The sequence below is a fragment of the Melospiza melodia genome, chromosome 16 (genome assembly GCF_035770615.1).
Source record: "Melospiza melodia melodia isolate bMelMel2 chromosome 16, bMelMel2.pri, whole genome shotgun sequence".
NCBI classification, from domain to species: Eukaryota; Metazoa; Chordata; class Aves; order Passeriformes; family Passerellidae; genus Melospiza; species Melospiza melodia.
In genome coordinates this window covers 7,820,606-7,837,878 of record NC_086209.1, presented here as the reverse complement: position 1 = coordinate 7,837,878, position 17,273 = coordinate 7,820,606, and the positions used below count along the sequence as shown (strand labels likewise).

General features: G+C 39.3%; 1 protein-coding gene across 5 annotated transcripts in view; it reads right to left on the bottom strand.

Annotated features, from left to right (window-relative positions):
* Positions 1-17,273, bottom strand: part of AFF2 (ALF transcription elongation factor 2) — a 325,500-nt gene that overhangs the window by 57,878 nt on the left and 250,349 nt on the right. For all 5 annotated transcript variants that reach the window (XM_063170495.1, XM_063170500.1, XM_063170497.1 and 2 more), the window contains exon 9: positions 16,739-16,776. In XM_063170495.1, the coding sequence (XP_063026565.1) occupies positions 16,739-16,776 (38 nt within the window). The remainder of the gene's footprint in view (positions 1-16,738; positions 16,777-17,273) is intronic.

Here is a 17,273-nt window from a genome sequence, read left to right as displayed (position 1 = left end):
AATGTAAGACATGGACCCAGGTAACCCAGTCAGAGGAAAATAAAACCATCAGGTATTCACAAATATAGTGAGGAACACCCAACGAGCAGGGGAGTGTCCTAACAAGAGTTCCAGGACATTTTGTTTAAAAGATAGAGCAAAATCAATGCTATAAATATGAACATCAATATATACATATACCCAAGGCTGTTCCAATTTTCTTCAAATGCAAGTGAACTCCTTCCCGCAGGATGGTGCAAAAGTAGAAGAATGAGGGTCTGAGAGAGCTTCTGATGGGGAGGCAGTATTTAGGTCTCTATAGACCTGTAAGTGGCAAATTAGGGAGAAGAACTGAGAAATTCACAGCAGTGGAGTACACAGCACAGAGACAGAGGGAAATCCTTTACCCTGTAGGTAAGATACTTAAGAGTAGTAATCTGAGATCATTTGACTGTTGCATAGTTATATGCTCAAAAAAATACAATTAAATGGTTTAAAAGAGAAGCTGGAAAGTGTATGCTGGAGTATAGATTTGTAACAATTCACTACATATATTATTAGATGCATGGCTTCATTACTGAAATGTGTGGATGTATTTTGTAGTGTGTGCCTGAGTGATGATATGATTACATATGACTGCTGAGTGAAGTCTAGATGAATTGCTTGTTGATATTAAACAAATGAAGAAATTCCTCTAGCAATATCTGGAATAAGTGAAGAGAACACCAGTTAAAGCTGACCAGGGTCAGCTTTTGCTTACACAACAACAATCTTGTATGCTCATTTCTAAGTCTGGCCTAATGTCTGACTTCTTTCTTTCTGCTTCCAGTCAGCACTATTTATTTTTTTGCTTTGTTTTTGCATCTCTGTCCCTCAGTGGTATAGGATCTGCACTAATCTCTTAAATGTCACGTAGACTAGAAATCTGGGATTTTTCTCAATACAATTTTCATGACAAAAAGGTACACATAAAACTAAAGAATTGCCAAGTGCTGCAAGAACACTGGCAGTGGGCAGTATTTAATGAAATTCTTATGTGGTAGGTTAGAAAACAGTCAGAGCTGCAGAGTCTTTAATTGCTGGTGAGGGACTTTGAAATGTATTGCAGGGAGGCATTTGTACATTTTTGTGGCTTGCTAAATGAAATTTTCACACGTGTGCAAAAAAGCTGAAAAGCCCATAGCCTCCAGGATCTTCATACTTCCATAAGAAGTCCTGTAAGATTTGCAGTCATTTCAAGAGTTTAAAGAGTTGATCCATTCTGGTAAACTGTCCATTATAGACCACATAAATCACCCAAACCATCATCAGCATTTTATCTCTTTTCTATTATAGATCTGGCAAGAAATATCTGCCAAAACTACAGACTAGCTACGGCCACAGTAACTAAACAATAAACATGAACATTTTAAAATACCAATGGATGGGAGAACAGCTGGCTAAATCAGCAAACAATACCCATGTGAGAAGGTGTAAAAGTATTTTGGAGGATGGGTCAGAATATGAAAAGATCCTGATGAAGTTTCCTAATGAAATGACATAAAATTCACTGTGGACAAGCACAAGGTACTAAAGCTTGTCACAAAAATTCAACAGCAAAATGCAAGGTAAGGAATGACCAGTGAGGTTGCTTTGTACAGAAAGATCAGATGGTTATAATGGATTACACACTACACATCAGTCAACAATGTCAGGTTGACTGCAACCACCTTCTTGGGATGAAAAAATAGAAAGTGTACCTTCCAAAATCTGTGGTATAATTCTTCTAACCAATAGCACAGGTATGGCTTAAGCTAAAGAACCTGCTTACCAGGGAAATAAAACTAAATTTTGCCTTCCTGCTTGTAAAAGAGAAGCAGGTTCTGGTTTTGGGTGGTACATGAAATCTGCCCCTCTGCAGAGATGGGAACTATTGTCCAGAGCAAGAAGATTAGGTCTGTTCTGTGGTATCCCCACAGAGGCTAAGGAAGATTTCTGCTGAACCATAATTAGAAATTTTTCTTCTTCGCAGCTAATATTTAATTCTTCAGGTTTCTCTCATTTGCCTTGTTTTATTGCAAAACAAAAAGAAAAAAAAAAGATAAAAAGCACACCTGCATACCCTAGTGTCCCATATATCTGTCTCACCTTTATCTAATACCCACAGCTACATGTCTGACTGTCCATCTGCTTGTCTATCTGGCTCCACAGAGATCTGTACAAACCAGACCTATACAACTGGAAACACTGGAAACACCAGCATACAGTGTTTCTGTAACACACCCAAATATTTCATCTTACTTATCATCTCAGACCTTTTTTCACCAGATTAAAATTCATACTGCACTTAGAAAATTTTTTTCTTAATTTATTTTTTCCTCCAACAGTTTTTACTGATTTTTCATACAAAGCACCTTGTGCTGTGTGTAGTCAAAGATATCTTTGTCCTGTGCCCATGCAATTGTGCACTACAGGACTGCTGAAGGCACATTTCAGAACAGGAATTAAGGTACTACATCCCCTGCGTCAGCTGAGAATAAACTAGAAGTAGAGCTGGCAAGAATTATTCTGTGATTTCCTCTGTGAAATATTTCAACATGGTCTTTAAAGATTCAACCAAACACTCCCAAAGCAAATTAAGCAGATGACATTATCCTTCCCTCTTGACTTCATGCCCTTAAACACTGAATGGAGACATTGCCAGGGTCAGATTCCCAGCTCCAGTGGAGATACAGCGACTGAAAATCAGTGCCTGTCAGCAGAATAAGAATAAATAACACTCTATCAAGGAGGGACTCAACATCCTGGCTTTGAGAACACCACTTTACAAAGAAGGACTCTGTCTGTAACAGTAGGAAGGCAGTTTGGACTACCAACCTGCAAAATTTGTTCAACCAAATTCTCATGTAGGAGTCTCTTTTGAACCAGTGCCTTTGTCTGGATATGCTGGCTGTCCTTATTTTAGGAAATCAAACTCCAGTTATGCTTCTTAAAATAACCAAAGACAGAGCATAAAAGCTTTACCTTTCAGATTAAAAAACTTTAGGCAAATACACCAAGAGGAAACTGAACAATCCAAAATATACAATGTTAATTTTCTATGGCTATTCCAGATAAATATTAGCAACACACGGGCTACTTTTCAATGTTGGTATCAATATCAAAAGACTGGAAAATCTTAAAACACTGAAAGACCATCTGTGCATGCTAGCAACTGCCAAATTTGCAACTGTGGTTTCTTCCCTGCTAATTCCATATTTTCCTGATAGATTAATGGGCACCATTTATCCAGAATAAATAAATGTGGAAGGCCCACCTTCCCCCTCCCCTGTACCTCATCATATTACTGATTTCCACCAGACCACTGAGCACATTAATGCAAGTAACCCTCTGTCTGGATTGAGAAATTATCACATTTGCTAGAGAAGAAGTGTTTGGCATTGCCAGTTTCTTAACATTGAAGTTAAAAAGAAATATATTCCAAGAACTCCAGACTGTAATCAACACAGATAAAGTGCAGTTGAAAGATTTTTCTTTCCTTTCCCTGGCTTAAATGTAACCTATGTGCAAGAAAGCATAGATATTTTACACACACAACTACTCCTGTTTCACCATGTGCATTTATCTTATTTCTTTTGAGAGGCATGTTAGACACATATATTTAGACTCCTAGCTTGCTAATTTATGCCAGCTAGTGTAAAATTATAGGGTAGAGAATAAAGTTGCAGAATCAAACCTTTATATGTGCTTTGAAGGAAAATTTTCTGCTATATACAGTCAGACTTCCACAATCCCCAATTTGCTAATCTTTCCACTTAGCAATTTGCATTCCTGCCTGCACACACATGCATTCGCAAACATACATCCTTCACACAAGAGAATGGTATTTCAATGAGCTCTCACATTATTCAGACTACACTGATTCCTACAAAATATATTAGTGTAGCTGTGCCTCCTTATATCTAACAGCTTGTTTAATCTACAAAAAGTCTAACTACATATATCTAACACATTATCTGTCACTTGGATGATTTCATTGTGTGTTCATGGGGTGATAATTGCAAATGTGGAATGCAGATAGTATATAACCTTGTTAAATACATTTCTTTAAGAGCAGGAGATATGCCTTTGCTGTATGTTTGCTGTCCCCACTGACTGTAGCTCCAGGTTTTGCTAAGAGGTATAAGTTGTTAAAGCCTGTTGGTGCATTTGCTGACATATCTTATCCTGAATGACATTATCATGACATATTACAGCTAAAAATAAATAAATTGCTTAGGACTGGGCATCCCATTGGCAAGACACGAGCTTGCCACATGCCAAGAGAAGCATGCACTCCATGGATTTGTAGGAGCAGGGCCGAGCATTGCCTCTGTGCAGGCCCTGACAGAGATGTCTGTTGAAGTTCTTTGCTACTTTTGTAATAGTCTCTGTCATCTCTCCTTCCTTGTAAATACCTACTAGTTTAAAAACAAAGCCTGGGAATTCCTCCAAGTGAAGCACAAGTGAGGAGCCACACAAGCTCCCTAATCCCAACAGACAGAAAAGGAAGGTAGAGCAGCATAGCTTCACCTTCAGCCCAAAGAACTAGCAGAGGAAGCAATTTGGTTTTATTTTCTACTGAGCAGTATTCCTCTACTTATTGCACCATTGTTTCTAATATGCTAAATTAGCAATATGAAGGTTAAATTAACCTAAAAGAAATTACTAAAATAATCAAGGGAAAAAAGTAATCTCCTTCTCTCCAAGATGCTTTTCTCTTTTATTTTTCTAAAGACAGATGCAAAAAGCAGCAGTCTTATACTTTCTAAATAGCTTTCAAAAGCCTGGACTTCTCTAGAAAACTTTTGGGTCCCTATTCCATTGCTTGCAATACTGTGTGCTAGATTTACTTGCTATTTGCTTAATTTTGCATATATTAAAATGATCTTTTTCAATGCAATTTCTTCATATTTACATCAGTGTGATGAGCAAAGTCAATCACATATATCCATAAATAAATGAGAATATGAAATAGAAACTTTAATTATTACTTAAGTAATAAAGTCTGATATTAGTTAAGTGAAAACTTAATGGGGCTTAGTGGGACTTAAGGAGATGATGAAGTATTTTTGAAATGGCTATTTCCTGTTTATGGCTTTTACAGCCCTGACTGGGTCTAAAGTGACAAGCACCAAGCTGTAACATTCAAGAAGTTGAAGAAATAATATATTCACAGCTTTAGAAACACTGACTGCACCTGCTTGTTCATGTACACAGTGGCAATGTCATCATTATGAAGGGAACTGGTTATTCAGTTAAACAAATACATCAAGAACCAGGAAGAAGAAGAAAAAATCCAACAACCCAGCAGGCAGTTAAAAAAAATTAAAATCTGTCAAAAAAATGGAAATCCTCAGTTATAGCTTATCCAAGATTTTATGGAGGGAAGAAAGCTGCACTCTTTTGAGCCAATACTGTTTACAGTTGCTGCAATGAAAATTCTAATTTTGTGCTCTAATGAACACAAAACGATCCATAGTCAACCTTGGCAAAACTTATAATGACTGTGTAATTGAAGTGACTTTGTCACATTAAAAAAATATTTCACAAAATTGTAGGAAACTGCCAAGAAATAAAACTCTGGGATGGGCAGTCTTGGGTATGTGATGCAGGCAGCCATATCATCTTTGCTGCTTGGTACATGTCAGGATTATAAAGCTATGAGGTATTTGTCTGCAGTTGCTCTTCTTACAGCTTATTAAGACTAATTGTGAATTACAGCAAGTACTTTGTGGTAAATGTGTGACCCAGAATTTTCTTTCTAAAGACACTGCTTGTGCTGTCACACTCTCTAGCACAATCCACATGCATGGGACATGCTATATGGAAAGCTGCCAGGTGAGTCTCTATGCACAGGTTGTGTGTGACACTGGCGGACCTTGAAAGAATTCCTCCATTCTGTAAATTTACAGAGAAAGGGCAACAAAGAGAGAATGGGATTGGCCCATTAGGGAGGATACAGCTTCAAGCTCTGGAATGGACAGAACATTCTCCAAGACACCAGATTTCTCCAGAAATATCCCTGGCAGAAAAGACTAACACTTGTCTAGCAAGTTTATGTTCACCGCTATCCATGTTCTGGGCTTTTTACTCTGACTTTCTTCCCACCCTTCCCCCTATCCTGACCTCCATCAGGGTCCATGCCTTCATCCTCCAGCAGGCAAAGCCCTTGGCTCCCTCCCTCTGCCAGCAAGGACATCCCTCCACTGCCCAGGGATGGGCCAGAGCTGATGGACAGAAGGTAAGGACCAGAAAAATAGCAGTTCTGTGTTAGTGAAGCATGTTCATTTTGAACAGATGCCATGCTGAAATACAGAGGGATTAATTCATATTTGAAACTCTTCTCTAACTCTACTTATATAGAACTTGTCTTTAAAAATCATAGTTTTGATTTCAAATATGACTGACCAAATATTTTCTATTTGCTTATCACAACAATGACTTCAGCAAGCACCTGGGAAAATCCTGTGAAGCACTCTAAGACCATCCCCAAATGCAGTACTAAAGCCTTGTTTTGAGTTATCCTGAATAATCTGGGGATTGAGCACTGAAGCATCCTTAGGAGGAATAAAAACTCTCTTCCCATTTTCATTGTGGTAGGAATTTTTCCAGACATCAGTATTTCAGAAGACTTTTTACAGCCCTCTTTCACTTGAAGGACAAATCCGATTCGACGTGAAGTTCCATTACGAAGAAACTGTTACATGTGATGACACTGGTTATTGAAAATTGAAATGAAGTGAGAGGAAGCTAACACCAACTTGTATGAAATTCTGCTGTCTTTGAATGACACAAGAAACTCAATATATCTAATCATCAAAGTGAAGCCCATCGGGAACCAAACTACACTTGTATTGCAGGAGGTTGCTACTTGATTGCTAGACCCAAAAGTGCTAAGCCATATGCCACTTATTTCTGTGTCTAAATAGCTTACTGTGATTGATACTGAGAGTGGCTCTCCTCTTCACAGAGAAACAATCATGAAAACAACAGGAATTAGGGTACAGTGGATACAGATTATTTTTTACAATCCTAATTTTCATCCCTGTCGCTTCCCTGAGCTTAATGTAATTTATTCTTTAATGAATTCTAGCCCATGCTCTGTATTTTCCCAGCAGAACACTAGCTTTTGCACAGATCTTAGTGTGCAAGCTGCACCCAGTATTTTTTTCTCTTGCTGCTGTTGGTGTGTGGCCAGATGAGCCTGACTATAAGGATTTGCTGTTGGCCTCGAGTGCAAAAAAATTTCCCTTCTTTCTTTAGAAAGATTTTTTTTTTCCACCGTCCTTGTGCCAATCTCCTTGATTTTTCTTCCTCACTAATCTGTCTCAGTGAATCAGCCTTTCCCCAGCTCTCCTGCAGCCTCCCCAGGCTCAAAGTCACTCCAAGGTCAGCGGCGGGCCCCGGTCCGCGCGTCCCCGCTCCAGCCGGAGGCACAGAGCACTGAGGTTACAATATGCTCACTTTCCACTTGGAGAGGCCTGGGAGCCTCTGCACAGATCTGAACTGCGGTCAGAGAGCGTGGGGCTGTCACGACATGGCCCTTCTGCAGTGACAGGGCTGCTGCAGGAGCTGATGCTCCAATTACAGAGCAATGGGAGAGCTGAGCGCAGAACACAGCACGGAAATCACAGAAATCAGCCCCGACATCGCAAGCACCTCCAACTATGCTAATCTCTTCTTTCATCCATGATCTCTGCTAGTCACATAGTGTTACAGCAAAGAGCTCTGCACTTAAAGGAATATCTGCAGCTTTCCTGCCACTATTGATAAAAATGTTTAATACTCTTGTTAGGAGGCGCAATTTGATTACCGAACTGTTATCCAACAAATCCTGAAAACAATTCAAAGTAAATTTCCCTAATATGTCTATTTTTCTATCCTGCCAGAAGGGTTGCTAATGAATTTGCTGCTTGAATGCACAGACAGATTGGGAACTATAACTGTGCTGGCCTGGGCAACATGGCACTGGCACCAAAAACCTATTTGTACCCATGCAAAGTTCTCTCTAGAGTATGTCTTTCATCCAGAGGTGATTTTCCAATAAAATCAGCCTCGATTATTGCAAGCGCAGGAGCAATCCCTGAGGGAGTATATCAGGCAATTCAATACTAGGAAATGTTGTACTAGGCAAAATTAACCTTGTAGCAGTGTTATTTCCTGAAACATTATCCAGCTTTGCCTTTCTTTCGTATTCATTGATCATAAATGACTGGAATTTTTTTCTTCTTCTTTCACTTAGAACAAGATCATTATTTTTTGTAGTTGTATTTAAATAAAATGCTTGAAAGGCACCTGTTTTCCTCTTATTTAATTTACTGACAAAAGAAAGGACATTTTACTGTACAGCTGCATGTTTTTTTTGGTATTTAAAAGGTGATAACAAGGAGGACCACATTTACTCAGTCCTGTTTTCTTGATCACGCTAAACAGAGGAACCCTAAAAGATATATATATATAATCACACGGCCACAAACCAGAAAGAAAAGGAAACTTCATTGTCCCCTTGCACACCAACAAGAAGTAGGAGAAATGCCAGAGAAATGTGTGGAGTCTTACAGTCCAAAGGACAGCAGGCACAGGCCCACAGATTTCAAAGATACAGCTGGGGAAATGCAGATTACAAGGACACAGCTTCAGTGAAATCCCACAGCATTGTAGCTTTATCCACTGCCTCTTACCAAGCTCTCCAAGGCAGGGATCTTCATCTGGAGAGTGTCTAGAACATGCTTGAATCTCACTAAACCATATAGTCTTATACATACTCTAAAAGTTACAGTTTTGCTCTCGTTATTTATCCTCCAGCAACACAAAAATGGTCTAGCAGTGAAATTCAGGGGTATGAGATCTGAGTGCTGGTTCCTGTGCTGGATTCAGCCAGCTCTACTGAAACCAGCAGCACAGGTTCTCCCAGTAATATCAGGATCAGGACCTTCCTTCAGTTTTCCTAGCATTTGTTGATTGGTTGCAATACTGGAAACATATTTTTAAAGCATAAATATAAAAAAGATCACGGGTAGTTAGAAAACAGCTGTTATTTGATGCAACACCCTAAGCAAACACTCTGAATAATGGTTTGAATAAATGCTAAGCAATTTAAAATTAAAAATAATATCCAGGAAGACAAATATAAAATCTAAAATGATCAAAACCACAGGATGAATGAGGAGGAACAAACAGGTGCTTCTTTGATCAACAGCAGATACATGCTAAAACTGGAAAAAAAATATTGACATTAACTAACTTTTTTTTCCCCATCAAAAAGAGTCAGGAAAAACAAGGTTTTGTTTGGCCCTAACTTTCATTTTTTCACAACTTATAAAAATGGACCTAAATTTAATCCTGAAAAGCTGCATCACAATGAAGGTGCAAAAATGTTTTGAAAAATAACAACAGTGACCCAGTTAAAACAAAAATACTTTTTTTCCCCATCAGCTGCAAGAGTCCTGATAAACACTACAGAAATGCATGATCAGCCTTGATTGTCTGGCATATACATGTCTGTGTAAGTACAAAGATCCAAATGCAAGGATTCTCCACTGAGCGCCTTTGCAGCTGAGGGGTGTCCCACAGCTGGGTACAGCCAGCGTTGCTTGATATTGATGGTATTTGTAAGAGATTTGTAAGAGATAAGCTGGAGGAGCTCTCAGGGTCCGTCCATCTCATTGTCTTTAAGCAAACACTGCACTACCAGGCCATGTGGTAATTTAACCATCCCCTATAAATGACACAATCAAACCGGAAGTGTTTCGCTGTAAAATGCATCGCGCCTGTTTGAAAAACCTGTGCTCTCTCCAGGTACCTGTTGTGGTGGTGGCTGGAAACCTTAATAAAGCACTACCTGTTTTATATTTCAGAGCCTACCAATGTGACTCATTTGTACAGTTTTAAGTCCAAACAAACTGCTAGTCAACTAAATTATAACTTATTACCACAGGCTACAGACTTTTAATACATTCTGTGGTTGGAACAGGACTGATTTACTGCTTTGGGCCCTGCCAGTAGTTATCATGCATCATTTCACTAGGAATAAAAATAGCCCTACTGTGGTTATCCTTTGGACTGATAAAAATTTATCTAACAAGATGTATCAGAGGAACAAATTCAGAAAATAAAGGTAAAATATTAAATAGACTTATTATTTTATGTCTAAAGTACTACATCTTCTAGCTGCTGTGATGACTTTGGAATAAAGCAAATGGTACTGCAAAAAGGAAAAAAGATCTAAAGGAGCAATTGAACTCTGATAAAACCACATGGGGATAGCTGAATTGTCAGAGCTTTGCATGAGTCAAAATTTACATAAAAATCAGTATTTAGGGATTAATGCAATATCATCAAAAAAGATTTAATATGTGCGTTTCTTTGCAAACAGTTGAAAAGCAGGAGTTCTATAATCCATTTCCAACACCAGCCTTTAACTTGTGAGAGAAAAGTAATCTTTTGCAACATTTCTAGAGTTCACATTCTGCTGAGGAAATGCAGCCCCTGGACAAAGCCCACTGGAGACCAGCAGCCTGTGCCTCCTGGCTCCACTGCAGGTGCTGACCCTGCTGGGAGGATGGTGGGTCTGTACAGACTGCACCACGGGGCCCAGTTGGCAGAGTCTGGGACATTTTGTGAAATTTTGAAGGAGCTTTATTGCTGGTGCAATAAACCAATCCCATTGACCAATCACTGCACCTGTGAGAATTCTTAAGTGGACAGCCTAGGAAGATCAGGGGCTAAAGAACATTGTCTATAATTGCCTGTAAGTGGGCTTTTTCCTGGATTTCTGCTGGGGATTTGAGTGCTTTTGCATGCTAGACTTAAAGTATTAAAACATAAATATGAATGGATTTCTTTGAGAAATGAATATGGGCAGGCAGTTTAGGCACTATGTTATAATGGATTTTCAGAACTAATTGAATTGGTGCTGTCTGATTTAGCAGTTGGCCAGAAATAGTCTGAAGAGAAATGTCAAGAAGGAAGGTTTAGAATCAGAGATAAACAGGTGGCATGTGGAAATTGCTTATAGCAGGTTTGGGGGTTTTGGTCCTTTAGAAGTGGTTTAAGTCCTTTAGTAAATGTTCTGTACATAAAGAGAAATGTCCATAGGCACCTATGGCCCACAGGTACCTGTGTATCCATATATGTACATATATATATATATACACATACATATATATACATATATATATATATACACACAGAAGGATGGAATAGTTTGGGTTGGAAAGGATCTTACAAAGGTCAGCCCATGTCCCCTGCACAGAGCAGGAACATCAATTAGATCAGGTCACTCAGAACCTGGTCCAACCTGACCTCAAATGCTTCCAGGGAAGAGGGATCCACCACCTCTCTGGGAAACCTGTGCCAGTATTTCACCACCCTCATTTTATAACTTTTTCCTTATATTGAGGTTAAATTGACCCTCTTTCCCATACTTATATGTGGCCATCCTCCCATACAATTAGCCATGAATGGGAGGCTATTTCAACCTTGTCATGACACACTTTTTTCATCCCTTTCTAAACACAGGCCAGGAGATACCCTGCAGTGGAAGAGCTGCATGTGTACCAATAGCATGCTGCCTCTTCCCTGCTTATTGGGGACAAATGCCTGATCTGGCTGGTCAAAAACAAAACAACTCTCAGAGTCAGCCCACTGGCCTGCATTTTTGCCAGTGGGAGCAGGAGATGTGTTTATGGCTGCTGCTATTGCTGCATACATTACCTGACCCTCGGAGCCTGACCTGCTCGCCCTCCTGCTTAGTGAGTCAATAAGAAAATCCTTTGGCTCTGCATGACTTGCTTAGACCTCAGACCTTCCATGCAGAATAAGGTCTAGCCAGGGAGGCAAAACCAAGGTGCCACTCCAGCTGGTAAAACAAAGATATTTTTAAAGTGCAGTCAGGAGAAACAGGCACTCCTATCCCATGTATAATCAAGGATGAAAAGGCCACGAAAAATACCACTGCGCTTTGCAAATGAGAGGTCAATTGAAATGTCAAGATATCAAATGTTAATGGATTGCATTTCCAATGATGGTTGGGACAGAAAACCATACCAAGTCAAGTCAGATGCCCTTCAGAGGAGAAGATGAATTTTATGGCAGGAAGAGACAATAAACACCAGAAATCTTGCTGGTTAACAAACTTGTGGCTGATGGAAAACAAATATATTTTGCAGCAGGATTTTAATACAAGCTATAATCTCAAAACATGTATCTGGAAGTCATTAAAACTACAGCAAATTTAAGCATATGCAGGTGTTTGGGGAAAATGCCATTACTTTCTACTTTAAAAGGGACTATAAAAGGAGGGAGTATAAAGGACACTCAAGGAAAGCAATGTTTTCTTCCCTGAAGCAAGAAGTCGCTTCCAATATTTTCACAGTTCTACAGAATTTCATGGACTACATGACTACACTCTTAAGAGCATTCATTTTCCATTTAAAAATTCTAATTTTTTTCTTACAAAACCCTTGCATTTTATAGTGCTGGATGACATCAAGTTTTAGCCAAACAATTCTCTCACCTGCCCACATTTTCCCAAGGAATCCATCTGGCCATTTTCACAAACGACTGTAATCTGAGACATTTGTTTAGAGTGACATTATATCCAGTCCATAGTCAGAAGGGCATTGCCATGCAAACAACTCATCTCTTTGTATGGAAAACCTGAAAAGAACATGTTTATCTTCCTAACAATGTTTCTGCCCAACACAGCAGACATGGAGTCTTCCTTTCCAATTGCAGGGAGACTTGCTTTGTGTCTGTATAGCTCACTGGTGGGCTAATCCACATTATTAGTGGATCTGGAGTAGAAAGACTCCTTGGTCTATACAACAGAGGGATGTAATATCAGGAATGAAGAACAGTGACTCATCATTTGCTCTTTTCTGAAAGAATAACTACTTGAGTGGATTCCAGTGAAAATATGAGGAAAAGGGTTTAAAACAAACAAAAAAGATTGTTTTCTCCCACACTGTGGTGCTCAATGTCACACAGTGTTGTGGTGACAGGAGGTATAAACTGACTTCATGGAAGACTTTGCATGGAGAGTAAGTCCACTGGTGCCTCCTAAACACAGGATGTGTGTTTGTGGAAGTGCAAAATGCTGTGTGCAGGAAGGTGGGAGGATACTCCCCATGGAGGAGGTCCCTGTAATTGCTGCTCTTTGCCCCCCACCTTCTGCTGCTGGCAGAGATGAAGCCCTGGGCTGGTTGACCACCAGTCCACGTTAGCATAGAGGCTGCCAAGCCAAATGCATCTGTGCTTGAGAGTGGGGACTACCCTTGATTTGGGGGGATCCTGCAGCTCAGCCCACCTCAGGACAAGTGATGTGATCCAAGTCAACATGAACATGATTCCTCTAAGGTTTATGCTGATGTGAGCTTCCACTGTCTACACAAGTTCAGAAAGAAATCTGGGTTTCAGAACAAAGCTATGGGGGAGTTTTAATGATATCACTGTCTTTCCCCTCTTGCATCGAATAACAGGATATATAAAAGATTAATTCCTTTGGATCTGCTCTAATTCAAAACCTTCTCTCATGTAACGGATCTTTAGAAATCAGAAACCCTCCACAGAGTGAAATTGTTTAAGTCATGTTACCTCTTTCAGATGCAGGGATAGGAACAGATTGATAAGGACCAGCAAGTAAATAAGCATGTAGGACTTTACAAGAATCTCTTTTGTACCACAGACTCTTGGTGTGAACATGGATAAAACCAATGGGAGAAAGCAAGTGCTCCTTCCAAAACAAGGCCAGGAGAGCATAAACCAGCTAAATGTAATGGATTCAGCAGATATGGGACCCACCTTGGTGTCATACACCGACAGAAATGGTCTTATGCTTTTGGAAAAAAAAATCAGTTCTGCAGATACAGAGATTTCTTAGCTATTTTCTGAGTGCTTATTTATAGCAATATTATGTAAGATGATGCTACCAATACATAAAGATGAGTTCTGAGAATGCCTTGTGCCTTCCAGTACTACAAGCACCATGGAATTGAAGCCAAGCCTTCTTTCTGAAGCAGCCAAGTGCCACTGCACGTACTTGTGCCATCAGGAAGCTCCCACAAGATAGTCTGAGCACCAACATCCCCTTGGACATTGAGAAACCAGCTGCCTTACTGAACTGCAAAAAGAAAACTTCCTTGTTTTCCCCCCCTTCCTTGCATTTCCACCTTATTTAATACTGTAGGGATTCCAGAGAACATAAAAGAACAGTAAAATTCCTACCAAATATTACATATTAAACGTTAATGAACTGAGCAATGAAAAGTAAATAGAGCAATTCTATAGAAATCTTCATCGTGCTCCTAAACTAATACATTAAATGGTGTCACTGTTGGCTCTGTCCAAGGACTTTATATAACCTACAGTCTCTAGAAGGAAGTGATTTTTCCTTCAGTTTTGGAACACAAGAACTATGTCAGCATAAGGTAAAAACAAGGAAATTTTTTATGCTAATGACAACTGCGAATATTTTAGATATATATTTATATATGTAAAAAAAATATATATTATAGCAGATGTCAAATGCAGTTAGATTCAACTCTACTTATTAGTGCATGGCTTTTAGCCAAAAGCAATTCACATTTGCAGAAGTGTACTATCACATATGTCTTAATAATAAAAATGTGTTTTTAAAAATGTATGTGATAAGTCACATATGGTAGAAGGAATCTGTACAGCTCTCAGCCCTTATGACAATGGAAGCTACTAACTTTATTTTGCATAGCTGAAGAACATTAAAATTCAAGTGAAATTCTCCTTGACATTTGAGAGCTACAAAAGCAGCTACTAAAAGCTGGCCAAGCCTGAGCTGTACTAAGTGTGGCTCTGGCATAAATGCAATCCATGGCTACTACTGCTATCTTAAAGACAGTATTCTTTTTTTTTTTTTTTTTTTTTTTACTGGGAGAGCTTTAGCATACACTCATAATTGTACAGAGGTACCTTAAATAGTTACATGTCACTGAACAAAACTAGGCAGATTTTTCAGCTGCTTTGTTATGCACAGTGTAATTAATGTGTATAATGGATCCCCTAGGGTACTAATTGAAGCTGCCACCATGAACATAGTCAAGGAGAAGTTAAACAACCAGTTGGGGGAAATATGACAGGGTGAAATACACACATGTAAGTGGAAAGAGTGAGACTGTCCATCTGGCCTTCTTCCATCTCAAAATATTACCCTTACTTAAGTCCTATAAAATATAACAATGTAAATCACCCTTTCTCCCCAACTCCCAAATCTTTCTGGTGGATTAATTTGACATCAATGGCACATACATTCTGTTTAATAATTGCAGTGCTCAATGCCTCTGTTGTAAGTGGGAAGATACAATTCAGTTGAGTAGTTCTTGAGAATTTGACTTAAAATATATAAAAAAGTGTATAAATGATAAATGATTATTTTGGAGCTGCTCCCCAGGAATTTCATCACCTTGCAACTCCTGGATCCTGTATGATGTGAGATGAAAACACAGCTCATTTCACTCTCTATTAAACAACCCCCAGCTAACAATGACTTTAATTCAGCTTGCACTGAATTTGAACTAGCCCTATAGGCAAGAAATGTCCCTTGTCTTATTACAAGTTTCACATGCTATCAGGTCCTTGCTGGATCCTATTTCTAATTTTTATCAGACTGAATGAAACATAAGGAGAGAGTGATTTATGTTCATCTGACATATCCCCTAATCACTCCAAGGAGTGTTCATACACATTCTGTGTTCACTTTATAAGGTGTAAATGACTATACATGATGGAATCCAAGTGACAAATAGAACTGTACTCTTCTGTTATGTGTGCTAGGACACAATGACTGGGGAGTCCTGTCAGTGCGTGTTCTTACAAACACAAACCCACTCCAGTCTAAAAGTCAGCATTATCAGCAAACTACTAAAAAAATAAGAACTCTGTCTTTAACAGGAATATACAGTTACTGGGACGTAGTTAAACTGCTATGAATACCTACTGAAGTTTAAATATGTGTTTTTATTGGTACATAAGAGCCCATTAGGACTGGAGTATTCATTATTTAAACAGAATAACTGATGCTGTTAGCTTTAACTGAAAACGCCTTTTCTCAAAGAGCCAGGACATCTATACAGCAACTTCCCTAATTCAATGATATATGGTTGAGTGTTGCTGCTAGTGCCCTAAGATTTAAGAACTTATCATAAAATGCCCTTGAAATTGCTCCCTGGTAGCTTGCTCATCCTTCACAAAGCCCTGTGCAAAGAGCAGAAACATGCATGTGTGTGTATGGTGTGAGAGAGGCACATGCACAGAGGGAGAAAGAGCTCTTAATCAACAGGACAGCAAAGCCTTGATACATAGGTGCAAGATTCCCAGGTGCCCTGAAATTATTTGGCACATTCCTAGTTATTTCCCCCGTCAGACCTTCTCGAGGATTGCAATTAAAAATCATAATCTTTTTTGCATGTACAAACCTCCCCAAGGCTAGAAGCACTATGTATTGAGCATGATTGTGATTATTTGGCAGTTATTCATAGACAACACATTAATTTATGGAAACTGGATGAAACTTGAGGAGTGCAATCATTAGGGACACAAGAGAAATCGAAAGCTTTCCTCAATGATACTGACCTTTTTACTACTATGATTAGGGGCAACATGAATTCTATTGTCTCCTTCATCACCCCTCTTACTGTCTTTTTAGTCATTGTATACAACGGTGTCATTAAACTTGCATTTTAAAAGGGATATAAAAATAACTTACTTTACAGGAATGTTTCTCAATTTTGTCTTTTCGGCAGCCTGCAAACACAAGAGGGGTGGGGGAAACAAATCATTAAGCAAGAGCCACACCAAAGCAAGCAAACATCAGCTCATGGGAGCTCTTCACCACCAACATCCCAGGCTGTAGGACCATTCAGAGAGATAGTGCTGGGTCTGAAATGCTCCTGCCCCAGTTTGTGATATCAGTGGGGTTTGTTTATTTTTAATGGCCACCAGTCTTTAGCAACTGCTCATTCAGGACTGTTACTTCATTTCCCGCTCTGAGGTCTGGCCCCTTTGTCACAAGCTATCTGTCCCTATCAGGAGCAAGAACAACAACAGGAAGAAACAGAGGGAAGAAAGGATTCCATTTCCAAAACTGTTTTTATTCACCAGCAACAGAAAAGGGCAAGAGATGACCAAATGTTCAGATCAATTTCCTCTTGTGAAACCTTTGAGAAAACACACTCCAAATCATCTAAATGAGTAAATCTTTGGGCCCCTCGGCCTGCACCACCTCAGACATGGAGCCTGGT